At 42.3% G+C, this 19792-nt stretch overlaps 1 protein-coding gene and 1 long non-coding RNA gene across 3 annotated transcripts in view; one reads left to right on the top strand and one right to left on the bottom strand.

Moving 5' to 3' along the window:
- Positions 1 to 19792, top strand: part of LOC134612681 (uncharacterized) — a 645290-nt gene that overhangs the window by 259174 nt on the left and 366324 nt on the right. The window lies entirely within an intron of this gene.
- The window catches only part of TEP1 (telomerase associated protein 1), a 58622-nt gene that overhangs the window by 16278 nt on the left and 22552 nt on the right, over positions 1 to 19792 (bottom strand). For both annotated transcript variants that reach the window (XM_063454797.1, XM_063454798.1), the window contains exons 16-33: positions 19444 to 19571; positions 13013 to 13075; positions 12443 to 12586; positions 11725 to 11901; positions 11454 to 11574; positions 10173 to 10300; positions 9914 to 10027; positions 9721 to 9838; positions 9249 to 9443; positions 8637 to 8800; positions 7946 to 8099; positions 6985 to 7164; positions 6507 to 6599; positions 6215 to 6347; positions 5943 to 6096; positions 4555 to 4679; positions 4317 to 4405; positions 62 to 176 (exon numbers count right to left, since the gene is read on the bottom strand). In XM_063454797.1, the coding sequence (XP_063310867.1) occupies positions 62 to 176; positions 4317 to 4405; positions 4555 to 4679; positions 5943 to 6096; positions 6215 to 6347; positions 6507 to 6599; positions 6985 to 7164; positions 7946 to 8099; positions 8637 to 8800; positions 9249 to 9443; positions 9721 to 9838; positions 9914 to 10027; positions 10173 to 10300; positions 11454 to 11574; positions 11725 to 11901; positions 12443 to 12586; positions 13013 to 13075; positions 19444 to 19571 (2395 nt within the window). The remainder of the gene's footprint in view (positions 1 to 61; positions 177 to 4316; positions 4406 to 4554; positions 4680 to 5942; positions 6097 to 6214; positions 6348 to 6506; positions 6600 to 6984; positions 7165 to 7945; positions 8100 to 8636; positions 8801 to 9248; positions 9444 to 9720; positions 9839 to 9913; positions 10028 to 10172; positions 10301 to 11453; positions 11575 to 11724; positions 11902 to 12442; positions 12587 to 13012; positions 13076 to 19443; positions 19572 to 19792) is intronic.

Here is a 19792-nt window from a genome sequence, read left to right as displayed (position 1 = left end):
ATATATGAAGTACGAATTTGGGATGACCAAACCAGGATAGAAATATAACTCATGCACTCACCATAGCGACAGTACACCTGACACAGATGTGGGAGTAAGCCCAATGTTGCGTGTGTTTGCAAGAATGGAAGGGTCAAGAGCAGTTCTCCCAGGGTTTGTAACTGCCGACTGCACAGCTAGGAAGAGAAAAGCACTGAAATAAATAGCATGCATTACAGCAGGTTTCACTAGTAAAATCAGAGTCTAGTACCTATATAATACATACGAGTAGTATTACAAACTATGTAGTTCCTTTATTTCAACAATAAATGTAATACATGCGTTAATACAAAGATTTTACCCAATGAATGGATACCAAATGTTAGTATGTTCAGCACATACTTTGCACAGGAGCTAGAGATTTCAGGCACAGTAGGAAGTAAATGGGGCACAATCTAAATTCCAATGTTACAACATTGGGAGGGTGAAGTAATTAGTTACATGGTGTATGGCACTTATTAAAATATCTAATGAAAAAATAAATACATTACACCATAATAACTGCATTAAAACTGGGGGCGGAGCCTAACTCCTGAACTAAACCGACGTGTTTTGTATGGGCTCCTGCCGTAGCCACTGAATCCCTCGTGATATCACGGGATTCCGACCTGGGAGCCTCAAGCTGAGTAGATACCTACCTATGAGACAACCCACTGATTCCTTTGAGACCTCTCACGGGACCCCCGACCACCGGAACCCGCAGCGGCAGTCTGGGGCCTACCAACGCATGAGTTGGGGGAAGGGCAGCCGACTTCCTAACTCCGACCAACCTGCACGGCAAATCCTCTACTCTCCGCGCCCCTCCCCCCCCCCCCCCCCGTCTGGATCGGCGGGGGTTATCCCGGTCCCCACTGAACTGACCTGTTTAATTGCCCCAACTCTAAGAGCCTAACGCCTGATCAGCGACAACCACACACAAGATGGCAGATGACAGGGCCATTAAGGTGCAGGGCCGAAAATGGAACCAGGGCAATCAACTGTACCGCAACGAGCAGCAGCCTGTCACAACCATTCAGACTCCTGCAGAGGCTCGACGAGCACTTCCAGCCCTTTTGGGATGCCCTGGAAAACCACAGAGCCCGGTCGCCACCTCAAACACTGATGGACAAACGGAGGGACGAGAGCCGGGGGTGGGGTAATCCCTTGGGCCTAACGAACACCCATATCTCCTACTACTGGCCTACCTGGGCTGAGGGCCATCAGGGGCATGACCCCGAGACATCGCCCACACCAACGGAGGGCGCCCCGCTGCAGGCAGCGGTACAACATCGGAGCCCCCTGCCACTCCCGACCCGGGAAAGACCCGGCCCACCAAGGATTCCGGGTCCGTGGACCTGAGATGTCTGCCTCTACACAGGCCTGGGGCTGGAGGGAGCAATCTCCCCACCCTCAACGTGCCGCCACCTCTGCCCGTTACCATGCTTCAGGCATCGCAAGCACCGAAAAGGGACGGTAGCCACGAGGTACCTCATACAGTGGACGCAGCAGAGCCCCCTCTGAGGGACTCATTAGCTACCTCCGAGCAGTGCCCAGAAGGGGGGTGAAGTGCCTCTGCAAATAAGACGGCTTGCACACCAGACGCCGACAGCCTGCTAACCCGAAGGATTATCCGAAACTAAGTGATGCCTAAGCCCTAGAGCAGTGTTCCCCAACCCCCGGGCCGCGGACCGGTACCGGTCCGTGGATCAAACGGTACCGGGCCGCCCAGGGGTGTGGGGTGTGCGAGCCTGCCGGCTAATGCAGGGCTGGCATTGCCCAAGTGCCAGCCCTGCAATGTGCCTGCGGACCGGAGGGGAGATCAGAGATCTCCCTCCCCGGTCTGCAGGCACATTGCTGACAGCCGGCAGGGGAGGGAGTGAGAGAGGACCCGGGAGCTCTTACCTGCAGCTCCTCCGGGTCCTCCTCTCGCGAGATTTGGAGCGTTGCCGCGGTAACCACGGCAACGCTCCAAATCTCGCGAGAGTGAACTCTAGCCCTGTAACTGGGCTAGAGTTAACCTCACCACCACCGGACCACCAGGGAATCCCCACCGGACCACCAGGGACTAAGAAATGTCCCCCCTCCTCCCAGTAAAGGTAAGAAGGGAGGGGGGACATGAATATATTAATTTTAATTAAATAAATTTAAAAAAAGCCTCCCTACCCTCCTTACCCCCCATACACACACTGCCCCACAAACACTGCCCCATACACACACTACACACACTGCCCCCACACATACACTACACACATTGCCCCATAAACACACTACACACACTGCCCCACAAACACTGCCCCATACACAGACTACACACACTGCCCCACAAACACTGCCCCATACACAGACTACACACACTGCCCCACAAACACTGCCCCATACACAGACTACACACACTGCCCCATACACAGACTACACACACTGCCCCACAAACACTGCCCCATACACAGACTACACACACTGCCCCCATGCACACACTACACACACTGCCCCACAAACACTGCCCCATACACACACTACACACATTGCCCCATAAACACACTACACACACTGCCCCACAAACACTGCCCCATACACAGACTACACACACTGCCCCACAAACACTGCCCCCATGCACACACTACACACACTGCCCCACAAACACTGCCCCATACACACACTACACACATTGCCCCATAAACACACTACACACACTGCCCCACAAACACTGCCCCATACACAGACTACACACACTGCCCCACAAACACTGCCCCCATGCACACACTACACACACTGCCCCACAAACACTGCCCCATACACACACTACACACATTGCCCCATAAACACACTGCCCCACACTGCATAAACACACTACACACACTGCCCCATACACACACTGCCCCACAAACACTGCCCCATACACACACTACACACATTGCCCCATACACACACTACACACACTGCCCCACAAACACTGCCCCCATACACACACTACACACACTGCCCTGCAAACACTGCCCCCATAGACACACTGCACACACTGACCCACAAACATTGCCCCCATACACACACTACACACACTGCCCCACAAACACACTGCAACTCTCACACACACTGCCACCCTCACATACACACTGCACCGCTCACACACACATACACACAATTTTGAGTCTATGTCTTTATGTGACTGTGTTTGTGATTTTCTGACTATGTATGTGTCTGCGTGTTTTTTTAATATATGTGACTGTTTGGTTTTTTTTTTGTCTTATTAAATCAAAACAAGCGGGCCACGGAAAAATTATCAAACGTTTACCGGTCCGCGGCGATAAAAAGGTTGGGGAGCACTGCCCTAGAGGATGCTTTCTAAGGCCTCCTGGGCCTGTTTAATGTACTCTCTAAAAACGCTTCAACATTTATTTTTATTTCTAGCAAGAGCCCTGACATTGCCTAACGTATTTAATTGCCCTCACAGGTTTTACTATTAGCACCGTGGGGCATAAGGGTCTTAGTGCCATATACATAGGCAGACGCTCGCTACTAGATTTCAGCGTATTTAAACCCTTTTTAAGGAACAATAGATTAGCTCGCATTTCAACACCCATCAATTAAATAATCATAACGCACTAGCTTGTTATAACAACTAATACACTGTTTTTGTACCAATTGTTCTGATACAAATGATGCCTCATTAATACTCTAATAATTTCGCACTATAGTTATGGGCAGACTGTTACTCATCTTAACTAGCAATGGTTAACTCTTGTTATTTAACCTGGTAGGAACACATGACATGTGTGACATGTCATGATTCCCTTTTATTCCAGAAGTTTGGTCCTCAAGGGGTTAAAAAAGTGAACATATTATCTGAATGTCCCAAATATGTTTCAATGCATGGTATGCTCTCCGCTCGTCAATTGCTTTTGGGGCATGACAAGCGTATATGTAATGATGATATGCAAAGCGCAAAAAAAAAAAAAAAAAATATTAACTGCATTAAAGCTGTAAAAATTATTTGTTCATCCAAGTGTGATGTATGAGTTTTCTTATTGGTCAGAAATAGAAGAGCTCCAGCTGTGATATCTTAGAATCACATGTTTGATTAGTGCAGAGGTCAATAAAACATATCCATTACAGATAATATAATCTAGACCAAAGTACATAATGAAAATAATAATAATAGCGACAAGCTTAATTTACCTTTCCTGGTCAAATAATTTCTTACATTTAAATATTATAAATGGAATCTCTTTTTAATTTGCCTTTACATTGTTTTTTTGGCTAATTTCTTAAATACGCAGAAGCAGATAAATAAATAAACATACCAAATGATGGGACAGTTCACTCAAGCACTCAGCTGGAGGCAAAGGAGAGGATTGTGGGTCTACAGGAAAGCAAACCGTCCAGAGATGTGCTAAAAGAAAATTTAAAAAAATATCCAGTGGGAAACAGAGTTCTTGGAAATTTCCAATTAGAATTAGGATACACAGTTTGTATTGGCTAATACTTTTTAGGGTACCTAACAATTGTAGAAAACATAAATGATTTTTCATGAGACATTACCGGCAATGAGAAGGTGCACAGCTCGGATAACCTCTGATTTTGCCAGATAGCGTTTCTCCACAACATCTCTAATTAAGCCACATGGAAGGTGAAGTCTAGAATCAGAAGTCCAGAGGCCAAGTACACTACAAAATGTAGAAGAAAGTGAATGATCAAGAGAATGAGCAAGAAAGAAAACTGTCCTACTGCTTCAAGGAGCAGATTATGTTTTCAAATTGCATACTGAACGTATGGAGAGGTCATACATGTATTGTGTTATAAAAACTATTAGGTTATCACCATCCACCAAAACCCTATTTCCCCCGGCGCACCAGTCTTGCTGCGGCCGCCCCGACTCATCCTAATGAACTCAGCAAATCCAATGCTTCCCCACAGGGAACATGACTTGATGAATCTCTATGAGGAGTATTCAGTGTATCCATGAACAGCGTGGAGACGCTGAACGTTGGTCCTGCAATTTTCAGGAGCGACAGCCACTAGCAAATGCAGTGTTTTCATTGCTCAGGCTTAAGCAACAGACTCTTTGTCCCAGAACTATTACATTAAGCTATAGTGGTTCTAGTTCTTATAATGTCCTCTTAAGAGGTTATTCTTAAGGTGCGCCTACTGAGGACTTATCACAGAGTATTAGAAGGTGTAGTATTTTGGTACTAGATATAGTGGTAAAATGTTATATTATCTATTAAATATTATAATATAGTATTTTGTCAATGTATTCTTATAGTACTATCTAGTGTAGGAAGTTAATTTGTTAAAGAACACACACTCGTTTGTGTTTATACCGGACCTCCCATATATTGGAAACAGTTATTTCCCTATTTGGAATAAATCAGTATATCAGTATACATTTAATTCTGAGGTATTTAATTGTCATGTAGTGGTAATATAATCCTTATGAATTAATTTCATTTGTCAGCTACCTGGGTCACAATGAATGGCTTATTACTTCAGTGTATTGGTTTCTATTGGTCTGGTGGTTACACGATTAAATCTCGCTACTGAAGAATGTATTTCACAATACAAATGTTCCAACAGGTATGTGTCAGCTCCATCACAGAGATGTTAATATGTTTATGACAGCAAATATATTAACCAAGAAATAAACGACCAGTTTATAAAAAAAAAACAAAAACACAACACACTTCTACATCACCAGCTGTAAGATTTTTCAAACAGAACTTCTCTTTCCCTGAGCACAGATATTTTAAATGCAGTCTTTGAACAGACACAGTCTTTATTTCCATTATTTTGTATTCTGGCACATTCCAATGAATAGTTAAAATGGACACATTGGAAAGAAATAAAATAAATAATGATAAATGTGGAGGTGATGGACTATGACACTAAAAAGAAGAATTGTACAAGTCAAGCCAAGAACAGCTTGTTACCTTCTTAATCCCCTTAGGAGTAGTGTAAAGGTGGTCATTGGAAGGTTCTCTGCTTGAGTAGCCACAGTCAGTATCTTAGTCCAACTTGTAGCATATACAGAGTGCAGCTTCTCCAAAGAGCTCAGGATCCGGAGAAGATCTCGCTCTAGCAGTCCTACAACAGTATCAAGAATCACCTGAGTACTTCCTAATATAGCATCTGTGAGGTTCAAATCAATTACATTTACAGAATACTCAAGCAAAAATCCAGATGGAGAGTTGGCTGCTCTTACCTTTCCGTGAGAGGCAGATGGCAGTCAGAGCTATGGTTACCATTGTTGTCCCATGTTCATTCTCCAAACTCTGAAGTCTTCTCTGGATAAGTGGGGCAAGGGAAGCAGGCAACTTTTGTATATCATCAGAGAGCTATGTAGCAGAAAAAGATAGAATGTATTTTAAAAAGCAAAAAGTTTGATATAGTAAGCGTCTGTAAAAAAAATAAAAAAATAATATATATATATATATATATATATACACACACACACACATACTTTTCGCATATAAAGCAGTAACATTTACACAGACCTTCTCAAAGATTGCATTGGTACGTAGCTCCTCACAGGCCATAGTCAAGTACAAAGGGTCTTTTGTTCCTTTCTTAATCAAAAGTAGACGCATCTAAACAGAAGAAGAGGTGTAAGTGTCCATGTAGGCACAACAATGAAAAGTGTATAGGTTCTTCAAAACAAAGAAGGTGATCACCAAGTGTGTTTGTGATACAAGATAGAGCCAATCCATATAAAGTGAATAGAGAGCACAGCCAGAACATAATACAACTGGAGTAAAATGCTTGTGCACACACAAACCAAGTGTTGAGAAGTATGCATACACATCTTAGACTATTGGGCTTCTGTAAAAAGCCAGTAAGTATATTTGTAGCAAATTCATGGTTTTTAAAGGTGTAAAATGTTAGTGGAACTGTACAGAGTGAAACAGCAGTTTTAACATGTATAAGATGTAAACCCCAGAAGGGCTCTATAGATGGCTGACAAACACATAACACCTGATTGTTGAAGGAAGACTCATCCAGTTTCTTCCCGTACACAGCTAGCCTCTGTCTCACTAACTCTGCTCGATCTGAAGGTTCAAGGCTCCCTAAAGAGATGAGCATGGTGTCCTTCCGACGGCGCAGGAAACCAGAGAGGGAAGATCCCTCAGTCATGCTCAGGACCAGGTTCACCCTCTGGCGGAAAAAAGTATATATTCAATAATGACGGTAGAACTACAGCAACATTTCATTTATGCAGCCAATATGTCTGAATTTTAAAGCACCTTTTACACATAGTAAGTGTACATTTAGGTACAGTAAATAAGAACTATTATCTCAGATATAGATATATATATAGATATATATCTTAGCTTTTCACCTTGACACTCAATTGTGCTGTAAAAAAAGGTTATAGCCTAAGCCCTCAGAGCATACAGAATTGTATATTCCAGAATTCCTAGTTCATCTCAAGCGCATATTCAAAGTTGAAACCCTACTAAAGTCAATGTGATCTCTTCTAGGGCAATCATGTGCAACATGGACTAATCCCAAATTCATTAATTAAAATACAGGACTCAAATGACAGCGAAGACGTTTTCCTTATTGAGGCAGCTCACAGAGGGCTCAGGTACCGCTCCTTCCTCCGATATCCATCATCGGCAATGGCCTCCGCTTAGGCGGAGAAAAAAACAATACTTATTAAATTAAAAAAAATATGTATATATTATACTTAAATAACGTCCAATTCAAATAGCTTGTGAAAATACACTATTCAAGAGCAGACTAGGAAAAGGTGACAAAAGCCTCTATAAAACACAGAACAATGCCAGAGAGACATTTGAGGAGTTACCCTTTTTAAATAAATTGCTCCGTGTATTTTATTCTGTTTATTATTTTGGCCCACACGAAACCATTAGACATACTCAGTCTCTAGCAATGGTGAATGAAAAATGTTAATTATTCTCATTATTTATACCGTAGGCAAATGCTCAGGGATCCAATCAGAACTGAGATCCCCTGCACGTCCACAAAGCAAGTCAGCGCCATCAATCAGCAGGGTAAATGTTTGGTTTCGTCTCAGAGACCGGGAGGTTAATAGTAAGAGGTAGTTGAACTCATCCCTAAGTGCCCTGTATAGATTGTGGAATATTACAAAGACATGGTTAATGCCTTATATGCTGTACAAAATTCAATTGAAACTAGAGCGATCTATTCTTTATATGTGTGTGTCAGAGAAAAGATTGATCAGTAGCAGAAGTGCCATGATTAGGGCATTGCAGAAGCAGAAAAATCAAAGGTGGAAGTGAATCATGCAGTAATTGATAACACTGTGTAAGGTTCAATAGAGCTTGTGATATGCAGGTAAAATTTTAGTTTACTCATAATCATGAATTAAGAAAATAAATAAAAGGAGGCGGGATTAACCCTGCAGTGTAAACATAGCAGTTTCTATGAAACTGCTATGTTTTCAGCTGCAGGGTTAAAACTAGGAGGACCTGGCACCCAGACCCCTTCATTGAGCTGACGTGGTCTGGGTGCCTATAGTGGTTCTTTAAGAATTAGAATGCATATACAGTATAATTAACAGGCAGGTTTATGCAACATCATAAATAAGAGAGCTTCAATAAATATTAGCCACTTGCTCTAAGCACATTAGGGGCACCGACCTATAGGAGATGATGTTCTCACTCGGTCTCTGCAGATGCCAGCTCAGCTGTTTACAGACACGTGTCAGCATATTCTCCACTCCCCGTGCCTCAGGGGTGGCTCCGGCAAAGTGATAAATCACTGAAGAGGATGCTGCAAGTCTCAGCTCTTTCACGAGGACTGCCTGCCGGGAAGATGTGAATCCTTTTACAACTAAAATCAACCATTTTCACATCCAGAGTTAGCGCTAGCTATCAGCCATAACATACTCTGCCTCAATATATTTTAGCCAATTCTACAACAACCCTAATGTTTTTTTCAAAAATATATATTCCAAATACTCAGGTTTATTTATGAATAAACAAACATATAAATAAATATATAAATAATGGCTAGGCCCATCTGAATAAAAACGTCTACAAAAACGGATCATAACTCTCCCCAAAATAATGTACTGGCACAAAGCATGTCACACATAATAACAACTAGTTTTGCATAAACTGTAAAGCACTCAGGATAAAAGCACTATGTAAGAACTGTTAAATCAATAAATAAATAAAATTTGACCTCCCAGTTCCACGAAGTAGGCACATTTTCCCTTCTTAGTACTCTACATTATGTTGAAAACTTACCATGAACACCGTCTTTCCTTGGCTGGGCTCTCCACACACAAGAAATACTTGTCCTTTTGAAGGAGATGACAAGGTCTTCTCTACCATCTGGTTTTGTGTACTCAACACTAACTGTTTCCTGGCACAGAAGAGTCGTTCCTGCCACTCCTGGAAGCCCTCCTGCTCTCCATCGTCCCCAGAACTATCGGTCTCCTCCTAACACATAAAAATGGAAGAAACTATTAAAAAAAAAAAATGTAAAAAAAAAAAAAAACACACTCATACTATACAAAAGTATTTAAAATAAGTATCCCTCAGATGTGTCCTAAGATGAAAAAGTATAGAGAATACACAAAAAGGTTTCCCTAGTTTTATATTAATATCTGTTGAGACAACTTCAAAAGGATGTCAAGAAAATTTGACAAGGATCAAGAGTCGTTACTACTGCACACAAAAAAGATCCAAAAATTGAAGACTTTATAGTATTACTTACCCTGATAAAGTCCCTTTCAATCACTTGCCAAATATCTTCCAGCACTTGAGCCTCAAATTCTTCCAGCCCTGTCACAAATGGTTTCCCATCTCGCTCGCCACCCCATTCACAATCATACCTAGGAGGAAGGAAAGGAGGTTTTGAAACGATCTAGCTGACTGTCCAATGTACCATTTAAAATTAAGATGATTACCGAGAGCTCTTGGCGGCTGGATGTTTGCACACTCTGTTCTTTAAGTCAGCCACACGAATTTCTGCTCCTTGACTTTCAGGAGCAAAATCTGACAGCCACTCTTTGGGCACAGACCTGAGCAGCAAAAAAAGGATGCAAGTTATCAGACACAGGATAAGAAAAGCAATAGATGGTCACAAACAGAGTTATATGGAAGATAGCGCAATTGCCAACACAAACAGATACTATGGACACCAAAAGATAAACAAAAGTTATATACCTAAGTATACCAGGATCCCTTAAATAAAAGAAAGCCTTGGGGTAACTTGATATTTTGCGGTCACATTGATTCAAGAACTGCATAGCCTCTAGCTCAGTGATAGATCGTCCTGGAGGGTAAGTCTGAATCTACAGGAAGAATGGACAATTACAATATTTTGTTAAACTTAATTATGTAATGTAACCTGAACAGTTGTTATATTTCAAAGCATGTAATGCGGTTAATATTTTGTCCTGTGGAACATTCATCTTTATATTTTAACAAAGTCCAATAACGCTTAAAAACTAAAGAAAAAGGGTACTTGCGCACTATCCCAAAACCCTATGCACCTTTAAATAACTGTATTATCACTCCATTTGCCATTAAAGTGTAAGCTCACCTGCCATGTTATGGCAAAACCTTGAAGGGAAGTCCCACACTAACAGTTCAGCTTGCGGTTTTCATCTAAAATGTAAAAATGTTTCCTTTGGTTTTTATTGTGTGTATTGGAGCTGTTGTGTTCTATAGTCATTGCTTCTGCCCAGGAGTTGTTGGAGATTGAGTGCAGGGATTAATTTCGTATGTTCCAAATACATTTAAGTTATAGTCAAAGGTGGATGAGAATGTCCAAATTGGTTTATAACAATAATATATCAGTGATATATCAGGCGCCTTCATGACCCAATGGGGACAAATGGGTCTCTGTGTTGGTACATAGCTATTTTGAAATATATTTTTTATAAGGTTTTTAATTTTGTTAAAATAAACAGTAAAGGCTTACAGGAGGGACCTAAAGAAGTTTGGTTGGCAAATGTTTCAACTGTATGCAACATATTTCTGCATTACCGAACGCCTCTCTTGCACCATTCCATTCCTTTTTTTTGCACTACTCACCTACCTGTCCCTCCTCCTGCACACCCGGGCTCCTTCTTACTTTATAGCATGCTTCCACAGCTTCACAACTTACCAGTGGCTGCAATTAACAGTCTGGTCATCACCTTCAAATTACCCATGCTACATCTGGTCTTAACTGCCATTTTAACCTTTAGATTGTAAGTGCATGGCCTAGCTAAATATTTTTGTATAAAAGAGCTTTAGCATCTAGCTCAGCTCATGGGTATGGCTCCGTTTACTTATTTGTCAGTAGTATTAATAATTTCTGGTCAAAAATGATGGGTGTAGAAGACTAAATAATAATACAAAATAAACCATTATAAACAACTAAGCATTTTAAAGAAATAAACATGTTTGATGTACTTTGGCAAACATTATTTTGGCAATTAATAATAGTAAAGTTTTTACCCATTGAAAGTCAGGCAAGAGTGGCACAGAATACACAGAAGGAGTATGCCCATAGCGCTCGCCTAGGATCCCGATAAATATCTGGCTTCGAGAAACTTCAGACAGGCACAGAGACAGTTGTCTAATTTAGAGAATACAGGTAAACATGAGCTGCAAACAGACAGTTACCACAAGCAAAAAAAATGTACAATGTGATATTTTGTAACCAACCCCTCTCTAAATGTATCTTCAATGTGCATCTTTCTGTTTAAATATTGTTGTGCTCTCTCACCTGTCTTTCTTTGCTTCCTCTTCAGTAATTCCCCACCGTAAGTCAACTTCCTCCAGTGACAGAAAGTGACGGGCAGCTCGGACACGCAACTCTGGCATCACACGGCCAATCAAAATGTCTCGCTCACCATGCATGTCACGGAACGTTGAAGATATAAAGACACGAATGCTGCGCCACCTGAGACACATACAATGACAAACAAATCAATTAGCAAAACCAAGGCATACAACAATAATTCTCTAATGTCTTCATGGTGAAATGATATTCAAGATTAATCTCACTGACATCAATTCTTCATATCAAATGATTCCAGTGTACTATAAGAGTGATATTATATAATGAAAAAAAAGCATAAAAACAGCTTATTAACACAAGTTCTATTTTACCTATTAGGACACCTACAGAACATGATGATTTTCTGAAAGCTCCAAGAAGTATCTGAGGCAAAGCTCAATATGATCAAAACTATTAAATTATGGTACAAAAACAAAACTACCTTATGCTATCTTAATCCCAGATCCTTAAAACATTTTTCCCCAAATATATGTTACCAAATGGAAATTACGCAGATGCTACAGGAGTGGGATCTCTGCTACATTAAACTGTATTCAACTGTAACACCAGATTAGAAATGAACCCTATAATTTCATTGCTGCATATCTGACTGCAGAATATAAATGAATGCACAAATAAACCAATAATCTATGGTTGAAAATACCTCTGTTTTGCAGGCATGGTAATTATCTCCCGGGCAGATACTTGCTTTCTCCTTGCACTATCTGGGTCTTCAGGAACATTAAATCTTTCATTTACCTTTTCCACGTGATCAATGAGCCGCGCAGTGCCACGCTCTGACACAAAACTAGACAAAGAGGATACGCAGTCACATACAAGTTGCAAAAACTAAAACTTTACACTTCTCACCATAATATAAGATATATTTAATGGCAATATTTAAAGCAATGACCTTTACTTTTAAAATGTTAGTCTTTTTAGAAAGTAAAAAACTTTTGTCTTTCCAGGTTAGAACAGTCTATTATAACATTAAAAAAATGACTTTGTATGCTTGAGCAATTTTTAAGAAAATAACATCAGAAGAAGAGTGTTAAAAAAAAAAAAAAAAAAAAACTATAACTCACTTAAACATCTACTTTATTTTGGTTTGGGAGATGGGTTCACCCTAAACTTTGTAACCAACTTGCCAGCTCATGGTTTGGTGAATTAACTTCAAAAAAGTATATTTTGACACTACTACTAAGAGGTACACAGCAGTGAAAGCACAACTTACCGCAATACCTGTTCAGTGAAACCACAGAGAGTGATATCATTGCACTCTTCAATGTCATCCTCCCTGAAAAATATAGAAACATAGAATGTGACGGCAGATAAGAACCATGCGGCCCATCTAGTCTGCCCAATTTTCTAAATACTTTCATTAGTCCCTGGCCTTTTCTTATAGTTAGGATAGCCTTATGCCTACATATGGTCAATAATTCAATTCCACTGATTTTAATGACACAATCTTTTTGACAAAACATCTATACGTTTTTTGAAGTAGATATTAGCAGGAGATATATTTGGTGACATATTTCCATTTAGCAGGAATTGTGCCGTTCTTGTGTAAATGACATGCACATTAAAGTAGTTTCTTGGGTACTGGAACACAGGTGTACATTATGACTTGAAAAAACAAAACTAAAACTAAATTTAAACAACAAAAAACAACCTTTGAAGGTCTTGTGTTTGCTGCAAATGTCCATGATTGTAACTTCTACGGTGAGCTCTCACCAACCAAGAAGTAACACATTAATGCTGTTCATATTGCTTTCTAATGAAATACATGCAGTGTACAACTTTTTTGTTTCCAATTAGATTTTTTTTTTTTTTTTTTTAATTCTTTATTTTTGTTGTGCAGGTGGGTACATAGCATATTCATACGCCACACCAGCGTGCATTAATAACTGAACATAGATAGGTGATACAGTGGCATAGAGAATTTGCACATTTTTGTTATGAAAAAAAAGAAAAAATCATAATGATAAGCTAGGCTGACATGTCTGAACTATAATAAACTGTTAACTAATTCGCTTGCAGCATCCTGACGGAGTAGGCTCTCTTAGTTGGAACATAGGGAGTAAGACCATGTCATGGCACAATCAGTTTCCCCCTTTTGTGGTTCTGTGCCAAGATAGTTACTGTATGTGCGCCTTGTGTCTGGTGTGATGTGTTTGTCTGCATTTCGTTAGTGGTGGAGCAATAGGAATGCATGGCGCTGGTCGCACCCTCAACCTGGGGCGGCAAGTTGATATCTATCCTATGTTCCCCTGGAAAACGCATAGCCTTCGCTAGCAATGCTTAAGGTTAATCACTATAGGTTTGCAAGCAGGATGTATACTGTAAGTGAGAAGTCGCTGGCTCACCCAGTGACTTTAAGTGTGATAGAGCTCCCAGGGGGCCCCCTGGTAAGCTAAAAACATACCCCACATGTGAGAATATATAAACAGATAGAAACATAACTATAAAACATAAATGTTCACCCCACAGTAACAGTTGGAGTAGTGGCATGATGCTGGTCCCGGAAGGGGAGCCAATACCCCGCTGAGGTGGCTCAGAGTCCATCCGTGGAAGTCTTGAGTAATAGCATGAGTAATACCAGGTTAGCAAAGTAAAGAGGGTCCGTTCGGAGGGTCATCTGCTCGACAGAAGTGGGTCGGTTTGGGCCTTTAGCTAAGACGGATGGTGTGAAATGCTTATCAAGGGGTTTGGGTGGTCAGCGAAAAACGGCAGTCCTGCCAGCCTATGTGAGTCTCCTATGGGGAAGCTGCACAGTCAAGCAGGCTAGTGTGCAATCAGGTGTGTGTATCTGGCTTCACATTTACCCTAGGGAGAGTCCCCCTCCCGCGTTACCGTTCAGCCGATGCCTCGTGTGGGCAGAGTGCAAGCCTGCGCCCTGCGCTGGAGGCTCTCGTTCCGCGTTCCGAGTGTGCAGAGGAGTGGAGTGGCGGTGAGGGTCACAGGTTCGCCTGGTGAGTGTCTTGAGGTCCCGGCAGTGGATTGCGCAAGTCGGTGCGGTCGTTTGCTGTTGCCGGCTCGATGTGGCAGTGTAATGGTTTCTGCTAATGTGGGCTTGACCATCTGCCCTCCCCTCGGTCCGTCTGGGCGAGCTTTGCTCCTCTTGAGTCCGTGTTGGACTACAGCTTTTCGGCGAGGTTGCCTTTGGTGTGGAATCTTGGGGGTCCGCTTAGCTTTGCGGGCTTTGTGCAGTCTGGGTCTGGTCGCAGCTTTGCTCCTTTCGGGTGCAGTTGGGCCAGGCCCTTTCTTATGAGTGGCCATTTTGAGAGTGAGGGGTGTCCCATCCATCTTATTGCTCCTTCGTTTTGGCCTCTGTAGTATAACGCCAGGTGAGGCTTCCACTTGCGGGGACCGCAGGAGGGTTTCCAGCTTTTTCCATAGTGCCTTGAATATAAGGTCGTACCGGCACTCAGTTTCCTGTCTGATCAGATATGTGACAGTGGTGTGTGGGCCGGCCGCCATTTTGCCGCCCTCGTATGCGGCCTCCGGACTCTGTAGTCCTGTCGCTTGGGTCTTGTGTGACCAGTTAAGCTTGGGGGGTAGGACCGGGATATCCCCCGCCGGTCCAAAGGGGGGGGAGCGTGGGCTCTGAGTCTGTCTCCCCTCTGATCCTGGCAGCAGGAGAGCGGCTGCCTCTCCCGTGTCCGCCATGCCAGTAGTCCTCACCGGTGTGTACGGCCGAGGTCGGGTCGGTTGTCGCTTGGAATGTATCGTTTTGTGTGTCCCGACGTGCCCCATCGCTTGGTGGCTCTTATCTGGGGTTTGGGTGCCGTTTCAGTATGGGTATCACGCTTTTTAAAATGCTGCTCGCAGGAGCTGTTAAGAATTGCTGCCGCTCAGCTCTGCGGTTCGGCCCCGCCCCTCGCATTAGATTTTTATTGAAAAGTTTTACACGGATACATGGCATTACAAGAAACCCGAAAAGCCATATTCGGCGATGTTACTACTAAGCAAATCAATATATTATCCATGGAAAAATACAATAGTGCTTGTAACGGATCAGCTGGCACCCCGACTGGGTACCTCCGTTGAAGGATGCTCCTAGCGATTCCTGAGGGCTCCAAGCACTCCAGCCGACACCCTAACCACCGTAGACTCCTTCAGAGAGCAAGACAGGAACAAGCTCTTACAAGAGCTCAGTGATTATAGCAAGGGAATATGCAGAGCATAGCAATCCCTTGTAGCAGATTCCCCCAATGAGAGACAGGACTCAGATTGAGGGTGAAGTAGAACTGACTGTACTGGCACATACAGCCTCTTTTATTCACATTCTACAAACATAGTACTGCCCACAGGGTTTTGAAATACAACCAATCAAGACGTACAATACACACACACACAGACACTCCCACACAAAATCCTTCCCTCTGCCTATGATTTGATTACTGAACACAATGGTTAAAGGACCACTCTAGTGCCAGGAAAACATACTCGTTTTCCTAGCACTAGAGTGCCCTGAGGGTGCCCCCACCCTCAGGGACCCACTCCCGCCCGGCTCTGGAAAGGGGAAAGGGGTAAAAACTTACCTTTTTCCAGCGCTGGGCGGGGAGCTCTCCTCCTCCTCTCCGCCTCCGTTCCTCCCCATCGGCTAGCTGCGCGCACATTCAGCCGGTCACATAGGAAAGCATTCATAATGCTTTCCTATGGACGCTTGCGTGCTCTCACTGTGATTTTCACAGTGAGAATCACGCAAGCGCCTCTAGCGGCTGTCAGTGAGACAGCCACTAGAGGAAATAGGGGAAGGCTTAACTAATTGATAAACATAGCAGTTTCTCTGAAACTGCTATGTTTATAAAAAAATTAGTTAACCCTAGAAGGACCTGGCACCCAGACCACTTCATTAAGCTGAAGTGGTCTGGGTGCCTAGAGTGGTCCTTTAATATAATTATCACAGGCAGAGAAATACAGTATTATAAACATATCACAGGGACCCCAAAACATGCAAAAAATATATCCTCGGAACCGGGGGATCTGGGTGAACCACATATCCAATATTCACCTAGATCCGTTTAGTAGTTTGGAAGATACGGTTTAATGCAGATTCCGCAGAACATATACAGGTTATATGAAAAACAATTACTGTTAAATGTGTCCCCTTTTCTGTAGTTTAAAACTACTGAACGATGTCTTTGTGCACCAAATACCGGCGAGATGGCACCGTGTAGAAAAGTCAAAACGGTGTCTGTGAGTTAAAATGGCCGCCATCCATTTTTCTCACCATGTGCTTCATCCATTGTTCTCACCATGTGCCTCTGATACATGAAATGGTGGCCACCCAGTAACTCCCCAGTACGTCCCCAGATGGTTCTTAAAGGGCCAGCAGCAGCATAATAACATACAATATGCCCAAATCAGTTCCTAGAAGGGCAATATATCCCAGGGCCATAGTCGCAGGGCAGGAGGCTGGAAAACAGGCCCCTCCAAAAACCAGTGGCATGGTCACTTTCGCCACAGTGCTCATTACACATTATACACCGTTTTATTAAACAGTATCAAGTGTGTCCTGCCACAGCCTTTGCATTTCTCCAAGAGGCAGTCCGTGGAATTATACACCAATCACATCTGTATCTTTTAAGGAGTGTACAACTTTAATAATGCATGAGGCTTCATGAATGATTTTTCAAAAATGAAGAGACAGTTCCCCAGCATAAGAACAACAGATGGTCATCTACCATCATGCAGATTATTATTTTATTATTTATATAGCGCCAGCAAATTCCATAGCGCTGTACAACGGGTGGACTAACAGACACGTAATTGTAACCAGACAAATGGACGCACAGGAAAAGAGGGGTTGAGGGCCCTGCTCAATGAGCTTACATGCTAGAGGGAGTGGGTTATAGTGACATAAAGGATAAAAGTTGGGGTAATGAAATCGGTTGCTAGAAAAGTATTCACAGAGAACTTAGTAGGTTATTTTTTACAGTTGCAGGAGAGGAGTCATTGGGGTGAGGGGGATGAAAACCCATTAACAGTTTATATGATATTTTTTCCTGAAGAAGTGTGTTTTCAAAAGATTTTTTTGTAGGAGTGGAGACTGGGTGAAAGTCTAATGGAGAAGGGAAGGGAATTCCACAGAAAAGGTGCAGCCCTGGAGAAGTCTTGGAGGCGAGCATCAGATGTGGGAGTACAGGCAGAGGATAGACGTAGGTCTTTGGCAGAGCGCAGGGGCCTTGACGGGACATCCTTGTGTATTAGGAAGGATAGTTAGGTTGGAGCAGCATTATGTAGGGACTTGTAAGCAAGCGCCAGAATATTAAATTGAGCCCTTTATCTAACTGGAAGACAATGTAGGGACTGACATAGGGGGGAGGTGTGGGCGGACAGGAAAATGAGCCTTGCCGCCGCATTTAATATAGATTGCAGAAGTGCAATCTGGGAGCACGTAAGACCACTGAGAAGGGGATTGCAGTAGTCAAGGCAAGAAAGAACATCGGCATGGACCAGCCCTTTAAATAGGGGCAGATGTTTTTGAGATGGAAGCGGCAGGATTTGGTGATCGACTGGACATGAGGGGTGAAAGAGAGGTCGGAGTCAAAGAGAACACCTACGCAACGAGTTTGCGAGGTAGAGGTGATGGTGGCGCCATTGACTTTGAGGGAGGGAGACACGGAAGTAGCAATACTTGAGGGAGGAAAGACCAGAAGTTCTGTTTTGGACAGGTTGAGTTTAAGTGAGAAGCCATCCAGTTGGAAATTGCACAGAGGCAGTCAGAGATACGAGTCAAGATGGGTGGAGAGAGATCAAGCTAGAACAGGAGAGAACAGGTAGAGTTGTGTGTCATCTGCATATAAATGATAATGGAAGCCAAAAGAGCTGATGAGTTTATCAATGAAGGCAGTATAGATAGAGAACAGTAGGGGGATAGCAGTATCCTGATCCAGTTTTGTTTAAAAAACAAAGACCACTTCAGCTCATTGAAGTGGTCTTTTAGAAAACTAAGTCCTACCTGGGAAACTGCAATAATTATATTGCAGGACTAAGACTGTCTCTAGTGGCTGTCAATCAGACAACCTCTATAGGCACTAACCTACTTTTGGTTGCCGGACGCTGAGCGTACTCATGAGGACATTCAGAGTCAGTAAAATCCCCATAGGAAAGCACTGAAGCAGACTTTCAGATATTGTCATTCAAATAAACAACACATTTTTTAAAATAACTTTCAATCATTTTAAAACACATACAAACAACAAATAAAAAATACAAAAACTGAATAAGGAAAACCTAATAGATTATTTGCATATAATTATATTATTTTTAAATTGAACCACACCTTCAAAATCCTACATAATCTGAAAATGTGAATAGATAAGTACAGTTAGGTTAGCTGACTGGTGGGATTCTTATGGAGTGCTATATTCAATGTAGTGCAATACAGAAACAAAGATACCTACATTTTTAGAGTTTTATGTTAAGCAAGAAATTGTTGCTCTTAGGGGTATGATTGCTAAATTCTGTTTTACTTTGAGTACATTCCTGTAGAGAAAACATTTAACTACCAGGGTGGACAAACTAAAAAAAATAACAAACAAATGAAGAAAAATTATGGTTTGGAATAATATATGAAAATTAACACAAGCACCTAAATTAATATGCTAAAAAAAAAAAACAGACAGGTGGGTGTGTAATATTAGGAAGCTTAATTACCTTTTATAACCAGCAGGCAGCACAGTCACACAGAGACAGTCTGCATTCACTTCCCTGCGGTAATGGCGCATCACGGTACGGAACTCTTCCTCAAGTGGAGAGGGTGCAAACACCAGAAATGTATCCACCTACACGGCAATACTTTGTAATGTAATGATGTGAGGTGACACATACCAATTTACAATACTAGAAGGTTTTTAAACAAAGTATCCATTCCAGTGCAATGCATCTCCTCATTGAGACTTATTACTCAAATATTTATAATTTCATGTATACACTTTCCAGCATTTACATATATTTACATAAGAACATTCCAATGGCTTGTCAAAAAAAAAAAAACTGTAGGTCG

Source organism: Pelobates fuscus, chromosome 5 (genome assembly GCF_036172605.1).
Source record: "Pelobates fuscus isolate aPelFus1 chromosome 5, aPelFus1.pri, whole genome shotgun sequence".
Classification (NCBI taxonomy): domain Eukaryota; kingdom Metazoa; phylum Chordata; class Amphibia; order Anura; family Pelobatidae; genus Pelobates; species Pelobates fuscus.
This window is presented reverse-complemented; position numbering and strand designations above follow the sequence as displayed.